The sequence below is a fragment of the Nothoprocta perdicaria genome, unplaced genomic scaffold, assembly GCF_003342845.1.
Source record: "Nothoprocta perdicaria isolate Ctin4 unplaced genomic scaffold, notPer1 scaffold_0, whole genome shotgun sequence".
NCBI lineage: Eukaryota > Metazoa > Chordata > Aves > Tinamiformes > Tinamidae > Nothoprocta > Nothoprocta perdicaria.
In genome coordinates, this window is record NW_020454092.1 from 13,477,900 (window position 1) to 13,493,386 (window position 15,487).

General features: G+C 58.6%; 2 protein-coding genes and 5 non-coding genes across 7 annotated transcripts; 6 read left to right on the forward strand and 1 right to left on the reverse strand.

Moving 5' to 3' along the window:
- Nucleotides 1-312: 312 nt before the first annotated feature.
- On the forward strand, nucleotides 313-5,127 carry RPS8 (ribosomal protein S8). The gene is made up of 6 exons (XM_026033448.1): nucleotides 313-339; nucleotides 967-1,073; nucleotides 1,462-1,561; nucleotides 2,961-3,136; nucleotides 4,067-4,196; nucleotides 4,969-5,127. The coding sequence occupies exons 1-6, from the start codon at nucleotides 336-338 to the stop codon at nucleotides 5,076-5,078; spliced, it is 627 nt and encodes a 208-aa protein (XP_025889233.1). The 5' UTR covers nucleotides 313-335; the 3' UTR covers nucleotides 5,079-5,127.
- LOC112943850 lies at nucleotides 805-889 on the forward strand. Its single transcript, XR_003248668.1, has one exon. It is a non-coding gene; the product is annotated as a small nucleolar RNA SNORD55/SNORD39 (small nucleolar RNA).
- Nucleotides 1,263-1,365, forward strand: LOC112943874. Its single transcript, XR_003248671.1, has one exon. It is a non-coding gene; the product is annotated as a small nucleolar RNA SNORD46 (small nucleolar RNA).
- LOC112943858 lies at nucleotides 3,362-3,434 on the forward strand. Its single transcript, XR_003248669.1, has one exon. It is a non-coding gene; the product is annotated as a small nucleolar RNA SNORD38 (small nucleolar RNA).
- LOC112943866 lies at nucleotides 4,687-4,758 on the forward strand. The gene has a single exon (XR_003248670.1). It is a non-coding gene; the product is annotated as a small nucleolar RNA SNORD38 (small nucleolar RNA).
- Nucleotides 5,128-5,644: 517 nt separating the features above from the next.
- On the forward strand, nucleotides 5,645-5,774 carry LOC112943880. Its single transcript, XR_003248672.1, has one exon. It is a non-coding gene; the product is annotated as a small nucleolar RNA SNORA35 (small nucleolar RNA).
- A 2,389-nt stretch (nucleotides 5,775-8,163) lies between these two features.
- Nucleotides 8,164-11,456, reverse strand: BEST4 (bestrophin 4). The gene is made up of 9 exons (XM_026053498.1): nucleotides 11,305-11,456; nucleotides 10,977-11,071; nucleotides 10,417-10,650; nucleotides 10,136-10,290; nucleotides 9,847-10,065; nucleotides 9,481-9,633; nucleotides 9,305-9,385; nucleotides 9,054-9,208; nucleotides 8,164-8,566 (listed from the first exon to the last, which is right to left on the reverse strand). The coding sequence occupies exons 1-9, from the start codon at nucleotides 11,454-11,456 to the stop codon at nucleotides 8,164-8,166; spliced, it is 1,647 nt and encodes a 548-aa protein (XP_025909283.1).
- Between the last annotated feature and the right edge of the window lie 4,031 nt (nucleotides 11,457-15,487).

Genomic DNA, 15,487 nt, shown 5'->3' on the forward strand with positions numbered 1-15,487 from the left:
CGCTCCGGCCCCGCCGCGGGCGCGCGGAGCTCGCGGCGCCGCCCCGGCCCGAGCGGCCCCGCAGGCGGGAGCGGGGCCATAACGGGACCGTAACGGGGCCGGCGCGGTGCTGCCGCGGTGCAGCCTGGGTATGCTAATGAGGGATATGCTAATGAATGTCAATGCTAATGAGCGCCGGCCCGCGCCTCCTGGTTGCTGTCCCGTCCCGCCATTGCGGCGCTCCGCCCCGGCACGGCCCTGCTCGCGCCGCGCGTTGACGTCACCCTCTCGCGAGAGCTCGGCCCGCCAAGCCGCCCCGGCAACCCCCGCGCCGCCTCTTTGCTGCAGCGCCGAGGATGGGTGAGTGCGGCTGTCGCCATCCGCGATATCCGCCGCCATCCGCCCTCATCCGCCGCCATCCGCCCGCTCTGCTCCTGCTGCCCGCCCCGCTGCCCCTTTGGGCCGCCTCGGGCGCCGCCGCCGCTCCGTCCCGCTCGTTATCGGCGGCCGCTGAGGCGCTGACTGGAGAGGGCGGCCGGGCCCAACATGGCGGCGGAGGGAGGGGGCGGCCGCGCATCGCGGCGGCTCCGCGCGGGAGGCGCCTCCCGCGGGGCTGCGCGTGAAGGGCCGCTGGGGAAGCGGCCCCCGTGGGGCGAGTGGGGTGTTCTCCAAACCGCATAGCCCTCGCTCCTGCCGTGCAGTGAGTCCTTAGGGATGGGAGGGTTGCATCCCCAAAAGGGGGCCAGGGATAGAGCAAGTGGAGTGGGATGGGGGAAGCGCCCTGCTCTGTGGAGCGCCGCTGGAAGGAGGTGGTGGTGGTGGCTCCGAGTATCAATGATGAAGCATCTCTGACTGCTGCATGAGGCTGAGTGTGCTGTGCGGATACCAACCTTGGAGAGCTGAGGACTCGGAGCCCTCTCCCACACCTTCCGCCCTGCACCCAGGTGGTCTCTGCATCATCCTCTGACCACACTGCTCTTCACCCAGGTATCTCCAGGGATAACTGGCACAAGCGCCGCAAGACTGGGGGCAAGAGGAAGCCCTACCATAAGAAGAGGAAGTATGAGTTGGGGCGGCCTCCTGCCAATACCAAGGTGGGTTATTTAGAGAGAGTGGCCAGTGTTTGTTTTGATTTCCAAATTTGATTTGCTGATTAAATATTTTTAGAGGCGTAAGAGCATGCTCTGCTCTGTGAATGGTTAAATTATCTGTCACTGCTTCTTTGAACTGGTATTTTTCCCGATGCCTGGTAAACACAGTGATATATTCTTGTAGAAAGAGGCACTTGGAGTGATGAAAGCTTCACCTTAGGTGGATGCAACATGCCGTTTTGGTTGTTACTGCATCTGCCAATGCTGGGGTTTGTCATAGTTACACTGACCACGTTGCCTCTGAGCCTGGGGCTCTGCTGGGTACCCTGTCTGTGCGTGGGCTCTGTGCTCTACCCAGGCCAAGGACAATAACTTCTGATTTTGGCTGTAGATTGGCCCGCGCCGAATTCATACAGTGAGAGTTCGTGGCGGTAATAAGAAGTACCGTGCCCTTCGGCTGGACGTTGGCAACTTCTCCTGGGGATCCGAATGTGAGTGTACAGTAAGTTGGGTGTATGTCAGAGACCAGCCTTGCTTTTGTGGCCACCTGACCTGCTGCAGAGCAGAGGGAGTGATGCTGCAAACACGTGTTTCTAGGCTGGTTTTGAACCCTGGAGCTTGCAGAACAGGATAGGAGGCACGATGATGATAACTCTGACCTTAGGTGGGCTTAGGAGACTTGGATGTCTGCACTAAGCTCACAGTGATTGGGATGTCATAGTTACACTGAGTGAAATGCTTGTATAAGGTTTTTTTTTTTTTAATTTTACTTGGGATAGGTGGAAATCACCAGAAAAAAAAAAATAAATCCACAAAACTAAATATTTTTAGGACTGTATAAATATGGCTTTTTTTGCTGCCTGGTGTATCTGTGAACACTTGCCAAAGGCTAGACAGTCCTCTGCAAGAGAGGAGTGTGAGGGTTTGAGTAAGAAGGAGCTGCTCCAGAGGTGTTGTGTTAGCCTTCGTTTTTGTAATTTCTATTTCTGCCTCACAGAGAGAAGTTAAAATATCCCTTAGGCAAGGTGATTTTTGTTCTCGATAAAACCAAGTATGCTAGATAACTAGTGAAAAAATAGGTAACTAGGTAAAAATCATCTGTCTTGAGCCCATGACCACTTAGTGTTGCTCAGTACAATGGCAAACATCAGTGGTAAGTAGGTAGGGTTGTGTTTCAGTGAGCAGCGTGTGAGGAGAGAGGAAGCCTGGGCTTCTCAGCAATCACAGAGCGCTCTCCACGCTGAAAGCTGCAGTAGGCAGTGTCACGGAAGTAAGGGGCCTTACAGTGCTTTGCAGATCAAGAATGTGAGGGGCGAGAAGAAGGATGTTTCCTTGTTTCTGGCCACACTGTGCCTCTCCTTGGTGTGCACAGAGGGCTGGGGCTCTGGGGCTGGCTACTGCAAAACACTTGCATCTGGCTGAACGTTTTAGGTCAAACTTGAAGGGTGAAAACAGCTTACTCTCAATTTACTCGTAAGATCTGATTCTATAAAAATGGTTCCCAGGCTGTACTGCGGAGCAATTCTGTTCAGTGCAGCTTATTTCAGTAACTGTGTTAGTTGGTGTCTGCTGAAGTATCTTTCAGGCCAGAAACTCTGTTTTCAACATCACTCAGTCTAATGTGAAATGAGTTCCAGCAAGGCCACTATTTTTTCATCTAGAATGAACCATTTTCCAGGAAGAGGCTACTGTCCTAACAACAGAAAATTGGACTGATGAAAGAAGAGGTGCATCATTTAGTTAAATTAAAGAGAGTGCCAGGGAAGCTGGAGGACGTTTGGGTGAACTTCAAAGTGTGAGAGCAGCATTTAGGGTATGTGTGAGATGCCGTAGACTGTTACTCAGTTACCTAACTCCTGTAGATTTGAATTGATGCCCTTCTTTTGGAAGGTTGCACTCGCAAGACAAGAATCATCGATGTCGTCTACAACGCTTCCAACAACGAGCTGGTGCGGACAAAGACCCTGGTGAAGAACTGCATCGTTCTCGTTGACAGCACCCCGTACCGGCAGTGGTATGAAGCCCACTACGCCCTGCCTCTTGGGCGCAAGAAGGGTGCCAAACTGGTACGTGTTGGCTTGTGTGGTGTCTACAGGATTGCAAGATGTTTTGTCTGCTTGCTGGAGTAGTGTCTGCCTTGGGAGATGCAGTTAGCAGCATTGGCACCCTCTGGAGGGGGGAGTTACCAGGATAAATCTACCTCTTGTTTACAAAGTGTTCTGGGGAAGAGAAAGAACCTCTGGGGAATTGCATGCATTTGCACACAAGGACCTGCCTGTAGATCACTTGGTCTTCTAATGATGAGAACTGTGTCCAGTTCTGCTGCTGAGGGGGAAGCGATGACATCGTATTGTGCTGAGGAAGACTTTGCAGGTCGGGTCCTTGTGCCTGCTTCCTTCTAATTAGAAGTTAGGTAGGAGAACTTCTGCTTGCGTAGGGTTTTAAGTATCTTTAGATTGTCCAGATTCATCATCTTTAATTTTATTTTAAAATTAAAACCCCAGACTCTCAGGTGTATTTAAACCTCCCCATGCTGTATTTTTTTCCAAGGTAACCACCATGCATTAAAAAAAAAAAAAAAAAAAAAAAATTCTGAGCACTATGAGAGCCTGTAACCTGTCCTGCCAGGACTTGGTCACACCCAAGCGCCCTCTCGTCTCGGAGAGGGAGAGAGGATGCAGTTTATTTTGGAGGAGGATTAATACATGAAGTAAAGCTTGGCAGTTTGTCTATAGAGCGACCTTCTCTAGAGTGCTGTGTTGTTGTGGGCAAGTTCTGGGTAGTTACATCCCTTGGTCTAGATAGTTGCATCTCTTAGCCTCAAAAGTGAGGAGCTGCACTGGATACTGAACGCTGCAGGTATGACTCAGCAGAGGCAGTAATGCCAGGCTGAGAATACAAGGATTTTCTTGGCATTAGTGGAGGATAAGTTTTGCAGCTTTGAGCCTGCACTAGCAGGAGACTTAATCTTGTCACCATTTATGCCTTATTTTTAGACTCCCGAGGAAGAAGAAATTCTGAACAAGAAGCGTTCAAAGAAGATCCAGAAAAAATACGATGAGCGGAAGAAGTTTGCCAAGATAGCAAACATTCTTGAAGAGCAGTTCCAGCAAGGAAAGCTGCTTGGTGAGTCCCTGGAAACATCTGTAATGGGAAGGGACAAGGGAGTCAAGGCACAAAACAAAGTGGCAGAGAATTTTATTCTTGATCTTTGCATTCGCTCAAACCAGTACAAGCAGTGATGAAGCTAACTGCAGAGCAGCAGTAGTGATGCTGCTCTTGGTATTGATAGGAGTATTTTGTGAGTATTAACTCTTAGCTTTTGTGCTTTTTGTATCTCGTCTGGAAATAGCTCTGCTCTGGCAGGAAGGGAAATGGGATTCTGGAGCTTGAATTACTGTGTGTGTCCCAGCAAAGCTTCTGCAATATTCACTCCTGGTCAGTGTTGGAGGAGGTCATGCAGTGTAAGATAAGACAAAATAGAGACCTCTAGGCTGCTTTTTGTGCCAAAAAAAAACAAAAAAMAAAAAAAAAAAAAAAAAAAAAAATCAGAATAGGCATATAATGCCATTGAAAACTTTTAAGTTCTGGTTTAACTGTTTAGTATTTTTGAAGTCTTCTGGTGATGAGACCTTTGTCCAGTTCTGCTACTGAATTTGAGCGATGACAGTTTGGAGATCTGAAGAGGACTTCACCATGGTCTTAGTGTAGTAGAGCAGATTCCAGAGCAAGATACCTTAAGGTATCTTAAGGGGAGGCACTTAAGTCAGTGTATAAACTGGTATCTCTTACTGTTTTTTGCACCTTGATGCGTGTGCGGAGTCTGTTCACAGTGTTTCTTTCAGTTTGTCCATGTGAATTGTTTAAGTCATTTTAACTGAATGACTTCTCCTTGCAGCTTGCATTGCCTCCAGACCTGGACAGTGTGGCCGAGCTGATGGTTATGTTTTGGAAGGCAAGGAATTAGAATTCTACTTGAGGAAGATCAAGGCCAGAAAAGGCAAATAAATATAAAGTATTCTACTGAAAGAGCGAATAAAACCGAGTCTCTACTACACTGACTGGGTGGCGTGCTTATTTGTGTGTGCAAGTTGGAAGTGCCTGCAGAATGGGAGAGCGAGAAGGATCTCCTGCAATCCCGAGTGCTTTGTGCCTTCAGGCAAGCGCTGAGCCTGCGTGCTCTGAGCTAAAACCTCTCACTGGGCTCTGGGGCAGTGACTTAGTGGAGCAAGTGGGTGTGGAGAAGGGTTGTCAGATGAAGCACATTTTGACAGCTGCGTAACTCAGTGCTGACAACTCCGTAAGGTCTGGGGATGTTTCTGCTCTGTTTTGGAGCTGCAGCACTCCCATTTCTCACATTCTTCACACTTGTGATTGTAACGATATTTAAAACTGAAAACTTAGATTTAACTCCACTTGTTTCTGCAACTGGCACCTGCTGTCTGTTCCTTCCAGATCACACTTAGTCCTCGACAGGTTTGGGCCAGCTGCACCTTTTACCCTTTTCCTCAATCCTTCAGACTGCATCCTTGTGTTTTGGGTCCTGTTGGGTCCTTGTTTCGAGCTAACCTTTCCTGCACTGCTGAGTGACCAGCTGGTCTTTCCCTGACCTCCTCGGTCTCATTCCGGTGCGAGATGAATTCCTTCTAGCAGAAGGGCCAGGCTCTACCTGTGGTCTGGCTCTTTCGAAAGCTGGGTACAAGTGCCAGCATCCTGCCCCGTTGTGTTTGGGGGGATTGGAAAGCCATGGTGAACAAAATGACACTAACCACTTCCCCCTTTTTTCCTCCCTTAAAAAAAAAAAAAGCTGGAGAAGCCAATTCTCTGTAGGGCTGCTATATTTGGAGAAGGTCAGTGAGATAAAACTCCACTGCCAGTTGAGAAATATTGGATGTGGTTTTTAGGTGAAGGAACTGAGCTGTTCTAAGGGCCAGCCCTTGCAGGAGTGGAGAGAGGCCGGACTTCACTTACTTCTTTATGCTTGCCAAGTGCACACAGTGCACTCATGACCCTGCTCGGACTGTTTTTTTACAGAAGCCTCATTCCTCGCAGGAGCTCCTGGGTGAGGAGGAATGCCCACTGCCTGGGCTTCAGTTTTCCGCTCTGAACCCAGGGAAATAACCCACGATCATTCAGGCCCGAGCAGCACCGCGATGGAGAGGTGTGTGCAGGTCAAGGTGCCTGTATCCAGCGGGCAGCTCGGCGCTGGGCACTGCTGTGTGTCCCTGGGGCCTTGGAGGAGACTTCGCCCCCCGAATAATCCCTTGGCCCTCGGCAGGTCCCAAGCTGCTTTTCCCGCGCTGTCCTGCCCGAGCGCGGCGTGTGCAGCAGGAGGAGCTCGCGGGCCAAGGCACCCTGAGCACTGCAGCCTGCAGGTGCCTCAGAGGCCGGGGCAGAGACAGGTCTGTGCTGTGTTTGTGAACACACCGACCACATCAAAACGTCACTGCAAGAGCAGCACGGCTGGGCTGTCAGCACAGCCCTCGCAGCTCCGCTCTGCGCCCGCGCTGGGAGCTGGCCCGCACCCAGGCGTCATGTTTGCACAAGCACATTCCTGCTCCATAGTGATCCCGGGTAAACTTTCCCTGCTCTCCAGCAGCCGCCCTCGTTGCCAGGAGGTGCAGTGGCTGCGATAAGGAGCGCCGGGGCGAGATGCGTCACGTCTGCTTCCTCTCCGCTTGTTTCTTCTCTCCCCTCCACAAAGTGCAAACACGAGTCAGGGTGTTCCAGGGGGACTTTGCACACACGGAGAAATGGAGCTTCACAGAGTTAGCACCAGGTTAATGTCAATGCAGGAACCCTGCCTCCTGACGAGCAGATTTATACCCAATTCATCACTGCACGGTGCCTACCAAGCACCTGACTTGACTGCGGCTGCTGAGGGCAGCGGCCGTGGGAACAAGAGGCGCTTTGCAGGGGCCAGCCCTGCAGCTCCAGCCCTGCAGCTCCAGCCCTGCAGCTCCAGCCCCCGGAGCCACGCGCTAGGTGTGACGTGGGAACGCGACAGGGTGGCAGCGGGTCGGGGCATGAGCCCCGCTGGCTCCCACAGTGACACACGCTGCAGGACCTCGTACAGCCTGAAAATAGGACCCGCTGCTGCTAACCTGGCGCTGGCGTAGCGCCATAGATGCGTGCAGCGATTTACCTGCCTGGGAAAAGGGAGGTCTGGAATGCACTGAGCCAGAAAGGGGAGTGCGTGTGACTAGCCGGGCTTGCACACAGCGTTAGTTGGACTGGCTTGAAGGAGGGGACACCCTTTTCCAAGGCAGGTTTAAAGACTTTACCGAGTTTTGTAGATTGTTGCAAGGGCTGAATTAATGAAGCTTCTTTTTGCATAATAAACAGACCACAATTTATCCCCGGTGAGGTTAGCTGTTATCCTGAACCTCAGGAAAAACAGACATGTGTCTGGGTGTGGGAATCCATCTACAGGACCTGAAAGGCTTTATTTATTTATTTATTTATTTTTTATTTGATCTAATAGCAGTAAAATTGAATCCCACAGACCTCACTGGTGTCATCCAACCACAGCAGTTCCCTTATTGTCCCAGGAGACCATGCATGGTCCTTGACAACTGTACTTTAATTCTGAACTCCCTGACTTTCTGGACAAATGAGATGTTCCTGATCGTCTCAATTCTGGGGATCATTTGCATCAACAAGAAAGAACCTCAGAGCTAAGGCTGGCAGTAAGTTTATTAATATCAAGGGAATATCTCCATCATGGTGTTGATTTTTCTCCAGGACTAGTGCCCGATGTCTTGCTTAGGCCATCCCCTGTCCCCATGCTGGGCCTGGCAGCAGGAAGCCTGAGCCAGCTGCAGCTCAGGAGGATCATCACACCGATGGGCTGAACCTTGAGGTATTTTGACTTTGGATGCTGTGTGCCCAGTCCTAAACCCCCGGGATCTTGCCATCAGCTAGGGTAAAGCTTGACTCACGTTAGGGTGGTGAAAGACCTGGTGCGTACCTTCTGGATGGGGGGGACAAGGGGAAGCATCTGGGATTAAGGAGCTTCACGGCTGCCCATGGCAGCATCTTGGAGCCTGGGGGAGCCCCGTGTCCCCCGGGGCGAGGGCTGCAGACGGCAGCATCACGGCAGCTCCACAGCATCCCGATGGTCTGTGCTGAGGCTCTCGCTGGACGGCACCTTCACCTGGATCTGCGGCAGCTCCTCCTTCTGCGGCAGCTGCGGGGCGTTCAGGCGACCGCCGGGCACGAGGGCCTGGCCGGCCTGGCTTTCCTCATCCTCCGTGTCCTCCTCCTCGATGGCAGCCGCCGCCGCGGGGTCCTCGGGGCGGCTGGCGCGGGGGGACGGGGAGCTGCTGCCGGCCCGGGGCCGCCGCGGCTGCGCGTGGGCTCGGCCGCCGCGGGCCAGGCTCCTGAGGCTGGCGGGGGACGCGGCGGCCAGGAAGCGGGCGAGCAGCGGCGTGTACACACGCGGCGAGCTCGGCAGCGCCTCGCCCGGCTGGCTCTGCTCCGGCTCCTCGCACATGCTGGGGGGAACAGTGGGGTGCAGGTGATGGGGGTACCCGGGGACCCTTTGGGAAAGAGGCCCCTCTCCCGCTGGGTGCAAACTCCAGTTTGGCTGCTAGACACCCACGGCCACTCACGGTCCTGCCTGGACGTGCTTGCAAACCAAGGGCAGCTCTGCCTGCACTCATGTCGCCACGGCTCCTCCATCGCCCTGAGCAGCCCCGCGGGGCCGAGCAGCGCGGTGCCAAGGCAGGTTTGCTGTTTGCCTGCTGTAATTGCGCCCAGGGGGACGAGCCCGGTTGTGCTGGAGCCTCCCGAGCGCTGCCCAGCCCTTCCCGCTGCAGACTCGGGGTGCAGACCCTCCACGCTGCACCAGGGCTCCTGGGGGCCAGTGCAGCAGGGACGTGGCCACTGAGTGCCCAGGGCCGCCCCACGCCACCGCAGGGACACGTGGCCACAAGGGATCCCGCAGGGACACCCGGCACCGCAGCGGCAACGCGCACTCACCACATGTCGAAGGTGGAGCCCAGGAACGAGGGCTTCAAGGTCTCGGCGGCCGTGGCCGTGGTGTAGGGGGGCTGCGCCGCAGACTCATTCCAGTATTTGTCCTTCACGGCCGGCGGCAGGTTCTGGTACATGTCGTCCACGGACAGCAGGGACACCTGGGCAGCACACGGGCAGGGGATGGGGGGCTTGGCAAGGACACGAGCCGGAGCCGTGGGACAAGGGGCTGCCCCGCTTGGTGACGTGGGACCCACCTGCAGGTTCCGATCTATCAGCTTGTTGGTCTCAAAATCGTCGTCATCTTCCCCAAAAGGGTTGATGATCTGCTCTGCCACCTGGGGAGGGGGGCGGCTGGGTGAGACAGGGGCACTGGGGACGGGGAGGGACCCGGGACGCGGGCACCTTCCCACGGCTGGGGCGGCCGCCGCACCTTGAGCCAGCCGGCGTAGAAGAAGAACTGCAGGAGGGTGGAGAGGGGCACGTACATGTCCAGCTCCCCCTCCTGCCCCGGCTCCAGCGGCTCCAGGAACTGCCGCCCGATGAGGCAGAAGGCGAAGAAGGAGTAGACCGCGATGGTGACCACCTGCCGGGAGCCCGGATCAGCGGAGGCTCCCGGGGCCGCTCCGCCTGGGAAGGAGCCGAGCGGGGCTCCCTGTGGGAGCTCTTAGCAGCTCTTGAATGCTTGCTCAGGGCATCGTGTGCTCGGGACCCCACCAGAAACTGCCCAGGGGCAACTGCCTTGCAGCCTCCTCCTGCCCTCTGATCCCGCACGTTGCTGCCCCCGAGCAGAATTAACAGGGGAATAAAGCGCTTTTATAGAGGGGGAGGGAGAGGGAGACCCTTGGCAGGGTGGAGGAAGGAGGCTGCCGTGGGTCCTCCATCGCAGTGGGGAGGAGAAGACCATTTCATACTGAGGTCTGAGCTGGGGGCCACCCACCTGCGTGTAGACCAGCGGGATGCTGATCCAGTCGTAGTGGAACAACATGCTGCACTTGGCGCGGTAGAGGTTCAGCTCCTGCGCAGAGAGCGCGGGGCCGGGTTAGGCCGGGCCTGGCGCGGAGCCCGCGCGCCCCGCGGCCACTCACGTCCATGAGCAAGCGGAGAGCCACGTCGTCGCGCACGCGGCCGTCCCGTCGCGCCTGCGCCACCAGGTTGGTGAACCACACGCAGGGCACCCAGTACTTGTTGAAGTCTGAGTGGAGGCTCTCAAACTTCTTGCGCTCGTCTTGTGTCATGAAACCTGTGGCCGGCGAAGGGGCAAGCCCGGGGGAGGCTCAGCACCCAGTGCTGGTGGGGAAAAGGTGTCCTGAAAGCATCTCCAGGACCTCCTTCCCTCCACACCAAGCTGTCCCGTGTTCGCTCTCACCCGCTTCCACCACATGGTCCATGGTGGGGAACCTCTTGAGCACACGGGTGCTGACGGAGCGGAGGATGAGCACAGCCGAGAGGTTGGCGTAGCGGACCAGGGTGCGCCGCAGGATCCGGCCCCTCTCGTCCTTGCCGTGGACGTTGCTGGAGATGACACACATGAGCTGGTCGGGCAGCGGGATGCTCGTGTACTGGGCCCACCACCGGTTCACAATGAGGGTGACGTAGAAACCTGCACCACGAGACAGTGCGGGGATCCTGAGCACCCAGCGGGGGCTTGGGGTGGCAGCTAAGCCAGCTTGTCCTGCGTGTCAAAGCAAGGCTTGTTGGAGCGGGGCGGTGAGCTGGGACAAGGAGGAACCCATGCAAGAGCTGCCAGGTTTCTAGGGGTGGTGGGTTTCTCAACAGCAGGCGGGTAAAGAGCACGTTGGGCTTCCCTTGGAGTGCCCTCCCCGGGTATCCCCGGCCCTCCTCCCTTCCCACAGCCTGAGAGCTCTTTGGGAGCAGCCTGGAGCCGCTGGTGCCGGCGGGAACGGGGCACCTGTGTGCGAGGAGTACCTAGGACAAAGGAGATGGGGATGAGGTCCGTGGAGCGGTTGCAGTACTGGGCCACCTTGGTGAAGAGGCGCTTCTGCTCCTGGCTCAGCAGGCACCTGCCGTGGGCCGGCAGCGGGTCAGGGGCGCGCAGGGCTCCCGTCCCCTCCGCACAGAGTCGTCACCCCCCTGCCCATCCCCTCGCTGCCCTGCCGGGGGTGTCCCGGGCACTTCCCCCTCCCCAGCACAGCAATGGGACATGCCGCAGGCAATGGCACCACCAAGGCTCTTCCCAGCCTCCCGGAGGATCCCCGGCACGGGCCACAGTGGGGATGTGCTGGTCCCCGCTCACCGGTACAGGAGGCTCAGCACCGTGTAGAGCACCACGAAGACGATGAACTCCTTGTAGAGCAGCTTGTAGATGCTGCCTTTCCAGCGGAAGAGCAGCTTGGAGAAGCCCCCGAAGCGGGAGTTGGCAACTTTGAGCGTGTAGGACACGGTCATCGTGGCACAGCATGGGCCTCGGTGCTGCAGCTGGGGTGGACAGATGGACGGAGGTGTCACCTGAGGGCCACGTGGGCTTCCTCTTTCCCCTTGGCCATATCCTTGCCCACCGTCAGGGTCCTCCCTGCCCTTCCCCATCCCCTGCCCGCTCCCTACCTGCCCTCTCTGCCTCCTCTCCCGTCCCGCCTGCACCTCATCCCCTAAATACCAGCCCGGCCCACACGGCCAAGCACCCGCATGATGGATTGGGCTGTCACAGGAATGGGGAGCTCCGGTAGGTCCCACCTCCAGGGAACCGGCCACAGCCGGAGCGAGTCCCGTGGGGCTGCTGCTGCCAGGGCCAGTGAGGAGATGTGGGCTGTTGGCCACCGCTGCTGCAGAGGCCAAACGGCTCCATGAGAAAAAGGGGCAGGAGTGGAAGGATGAGTCGTGGGAAGGTGCCCCTGGGGCTGCAGGCAGAGCGGGCACCGAGGGGGCAGGGAGAGCTGTCGGGATTTATGAAGCATGGGGGGAAAATGTATTTTTTACTGCCCTAGGGCAGTGCCTCTGCCTGCCCTGCTGCAATGGGGCAGCACGGGGCTCCCTGTCCCTCCGTGTCCCCCGGGCAGCTCGGGGACACCCGGGGCTGGGCTGGGCGGCAGAGCGGGGGCTGTCCGGGGCTGCGGGGCTTGTCTGTGTCTGGCACAGGGCCACTTTCCCAGGGCTGGAGAAGCAGCTGGAAGAGCAAATTCCAGCGGGACATAAACCACTGGGAAACATCCGTGTGTAACAGAGGCGCTCGCAGTAAAACCCTGCCCTCGTGCCCAGGCCACACGGCACCTGCAGAGCCCTGCGGGTGGGATGTCCCCCTGTCACCGTGCCGGGGGTGCCCTGTGCAGTGCCGCGCTGCCCGTGCCGGAGCGGGGCTGAGCGGAGCCGCGCCAGGGCCGGAGCAGCGGCGGCTCTGCAGGAAGCGCCGTTTCCGCTGCTGGATGCAGCACCACGTCCTGCCCTGCCCGTCCCTTCCTGCCCGCGGTCCCGCCGGGCCCCAGGGCGACTCTGCGCTGCCGAGCGGGGTGGCCAACGGGCTCCAGCCCGGGTGTCCCCCTGAGCAGGGTGGCAGACACAGGCATCAATGTCCCCCCATGGGCACCCATGGGTGCCATGCACCGGGAAGCGCCAGGCCAGGAGGTGATTTACACCCAGTGCCTTTCCCCTGGTTCCCAGGAGCTCAACAGCACTCAGCCGGAGCTGGCAAAGCCCTTATTTACAGCTTCCTCTGCAGGGCTGTAAATCACAGCGGGGCTCAGCGCTGGCACCGCACATTTTTGCAGAGGTTCCGGGAGTGCCAGGCTGCAGGGCAGGGCTGAAGGCTGCCCCGGGGCGGCTGCAATGTTGCAGGGAAGCGGGAGCAGAGCTCCATGCAGCAGGGAAGCGGGAGCAGAGCTCCATGCAGCGGGGAAGCAGGGGCAGAGCTCCATGCAGCCTCCACAGAACAGAGCGGGAGGCTCTCAGGAGCTGTGAGGAGTGCTCCCCAGTGATGCTTATAAAAGGACTCTCTCCAGGACTCAACCCAGGGCTGGTGGCATCCCTGATGCCTGGAAACCAGCAGACATGGCAACAGCAGGAACAAAATGGTTTATTTCTTATTGACAGCCAGCACCTGGCAAAGCACCCCGACCGCTGTGCTTTGGGGCCAGGGTGCCCTGCTGAGCAGGCAGGGTCCTGACGGGTTCCCCCTTGCAATGGGTCCCTGCTGGGCTGGGGCACCCTGCCCATGCATTCAGGGCCTGCGGACCCTGTTATCCGGGGCTGGCAAGCAGCAGATCTGTGCAGGATGCCACGGAGCCCGGACGCAGCATGCTCCATGGCATCGAAGGCTGCAGCCTGAGCCTAGGGCAGAGCTCTGCTGCCTGCTCCCCAAGCCCACCGCAGCCAGCCCAGCTCCTTCCTCAGACACCGCTGCAGCCACCGGTGCCTGACCTCCGGGCGCCCCTGCCCCAAAGAGCACAGGGAGGACACGGCATGGCCAGCACAGGGTGCAGGCACTGGCACAGGGATGAGGAGGGGAATTTGGGGTGCAGCTCTGCAAAGAGCTGGTACAAGCCAATGCAGGACAGCTCGAACCCTCCTGCTCTGCTGGGTTTCACTGCCGGCCGTAGGCACATCCCAGTTCCCTGTCATCCTGCCAGGCTGGCCAGGACGCAGCCCTGAGTCCCAGCCAAGCCTCAGTGCAGGTCGATGTTCTCATACTCCAGGTTGTCCGAGTCCTCCAGCTCGATGCCAGGCACCAGGTTGTAATAGTTGGTCGACTGGCTCATGTACATCTTCTCCCGGTCGGCTGAGTCCTTCAGCACCTCGCTCACGCTCACGGTTTCTGCCTCTGCCGCGCTGCCCGACAGCTCCTCTGCCCTTGGGGATGCCGGGGGGTCCTGCTCCGTGTCCGGCTGCCCGGCGCTGGCCGGCACGAGGGCACCGCTGGAGGATCCCACCCGGATCTCCACCTCCTCATAGAGGTCCTTGCCGCTGTCCAGCAGGGCCGCCGAGGGCTGGAGCAGGAGCTGGCTCCCCAGCAGCCCCTTCTCGGAGTCGGCCGGGGCAGCTGGCAGCTCGTAGGGGACGTAGTGGTGGGGCTCTGCGGGCGCCGCTGCGCTGCCCGGCTCTGCCATGGCGAGGTGGCTCTCGGGCCTGCTCTGGAAACTATAGTGGGTCTTTCTCTTCCGCCTGCAGAAGCAGCAGGCGACGCTGGCGAGGATGAGGAGCAGGGGCAGGCAGATGAAGAGGGCGGTGAGGCTGTGCGAGTGGCACAGCTCGTCCCGGGGGATGCTCTGGAGGTCGGCGCCGCGGTACCGCTCCGGCGTGTGGCACACGAGCTCGACGTGCAGGCTGGGCCAGCTCCTTAGGGTGCTGAGCAGAGCACAGCTGCAGTCCCAGCTGTTGTTGGAGAGCTGCAGCTGCAGCAGAGAGGGCCGCAGGAGGCCAGCAGGAAGGAAAGTTAACGCATTGAAGCCCAGGTAGACCTCCTGAACCTGAGTCGATGCTCTCAGGAAGGACTCGGGCAACTCCTGGAGCTGGTTTCTGTCCAAATAAAGGACCTTCAAATTAGGGGCATCTTCCAAAAAGCTTCCAGGGAGACTTTCCAGCTGGTTGTGACTTAAGTGCAAGACCTCCAAGGTAGGGGTGACCACCTGGGTATTGCTGATGGCCGTAATGCTGCAGTGAGAGAGATAGAGCTCTCGCAGCCCCCGGACCCCCGCCACGGTGCCCCAGTCCAGGCGGGTGATGTTGGAGCTGGTGAAGTTGAGGCAGCAGGTCTCAGACAGCGGAGCCGCTTGGAAGTCCTGGAAGTCCATGGGCCCTGTGCAGTTGCAGCTTTCCGGTGCTGCTGGGACATCCTGCTCCGGAGCTGGCTCCAGGGCAAGGCTGGCAGTGAGCAGCAGGCTGCCCCACAGGGGCATGGTCTGCAGCGCCGGGCCTGTGGAGGGAGTGGAGCAGAGGATGGGTGACCCCGCTGCTCCCTGTGCCCCAGGGACCCCGGGGGCACCCGGCTCCTGCGCCCGCCCCTGCAGCGCCCGGCGGGGCCGGACCCGGGTGGTCGCTGCAGACCCCGCTCCCCGCAGGGCCGGCCCAAGGCGACGGGGCCGGCTCCCCCGGCCGCGCTCGTGTCCCGCGGGGGGCAGCGCGGGGCCGGCCCCGCCACCCGCTCTCACCTGGCTCCGCCCGCCGCGGGGCGGCCCCGCCGCGCCCGCACCCAGCCCCGGCACCGGCACCGGCCCCGCCAGCCCCAGAGCGATCCCCTTCCAGCCCCAGCACCGGTCCCCTTCCAGCCCTGCGCCCTATCCCCTCCAGCCCTGCTCCCCATTCCTCCCCTGGCCACCGTGTCTCATCCCCTCCAGCCTAGCACCTTGTCTCCCGCTGCCCCCTGCACCCTTTCTCCTCTCCAGCCTCTCCATCTGCCTTCCACCTTCCTCCATGAGACACCGTCTCCCTCGGCCCCCTTGTGCCCCACTTCCTTGCCCCCTTCAGTCCCACTGTGCCCTGGCACCCCGAGA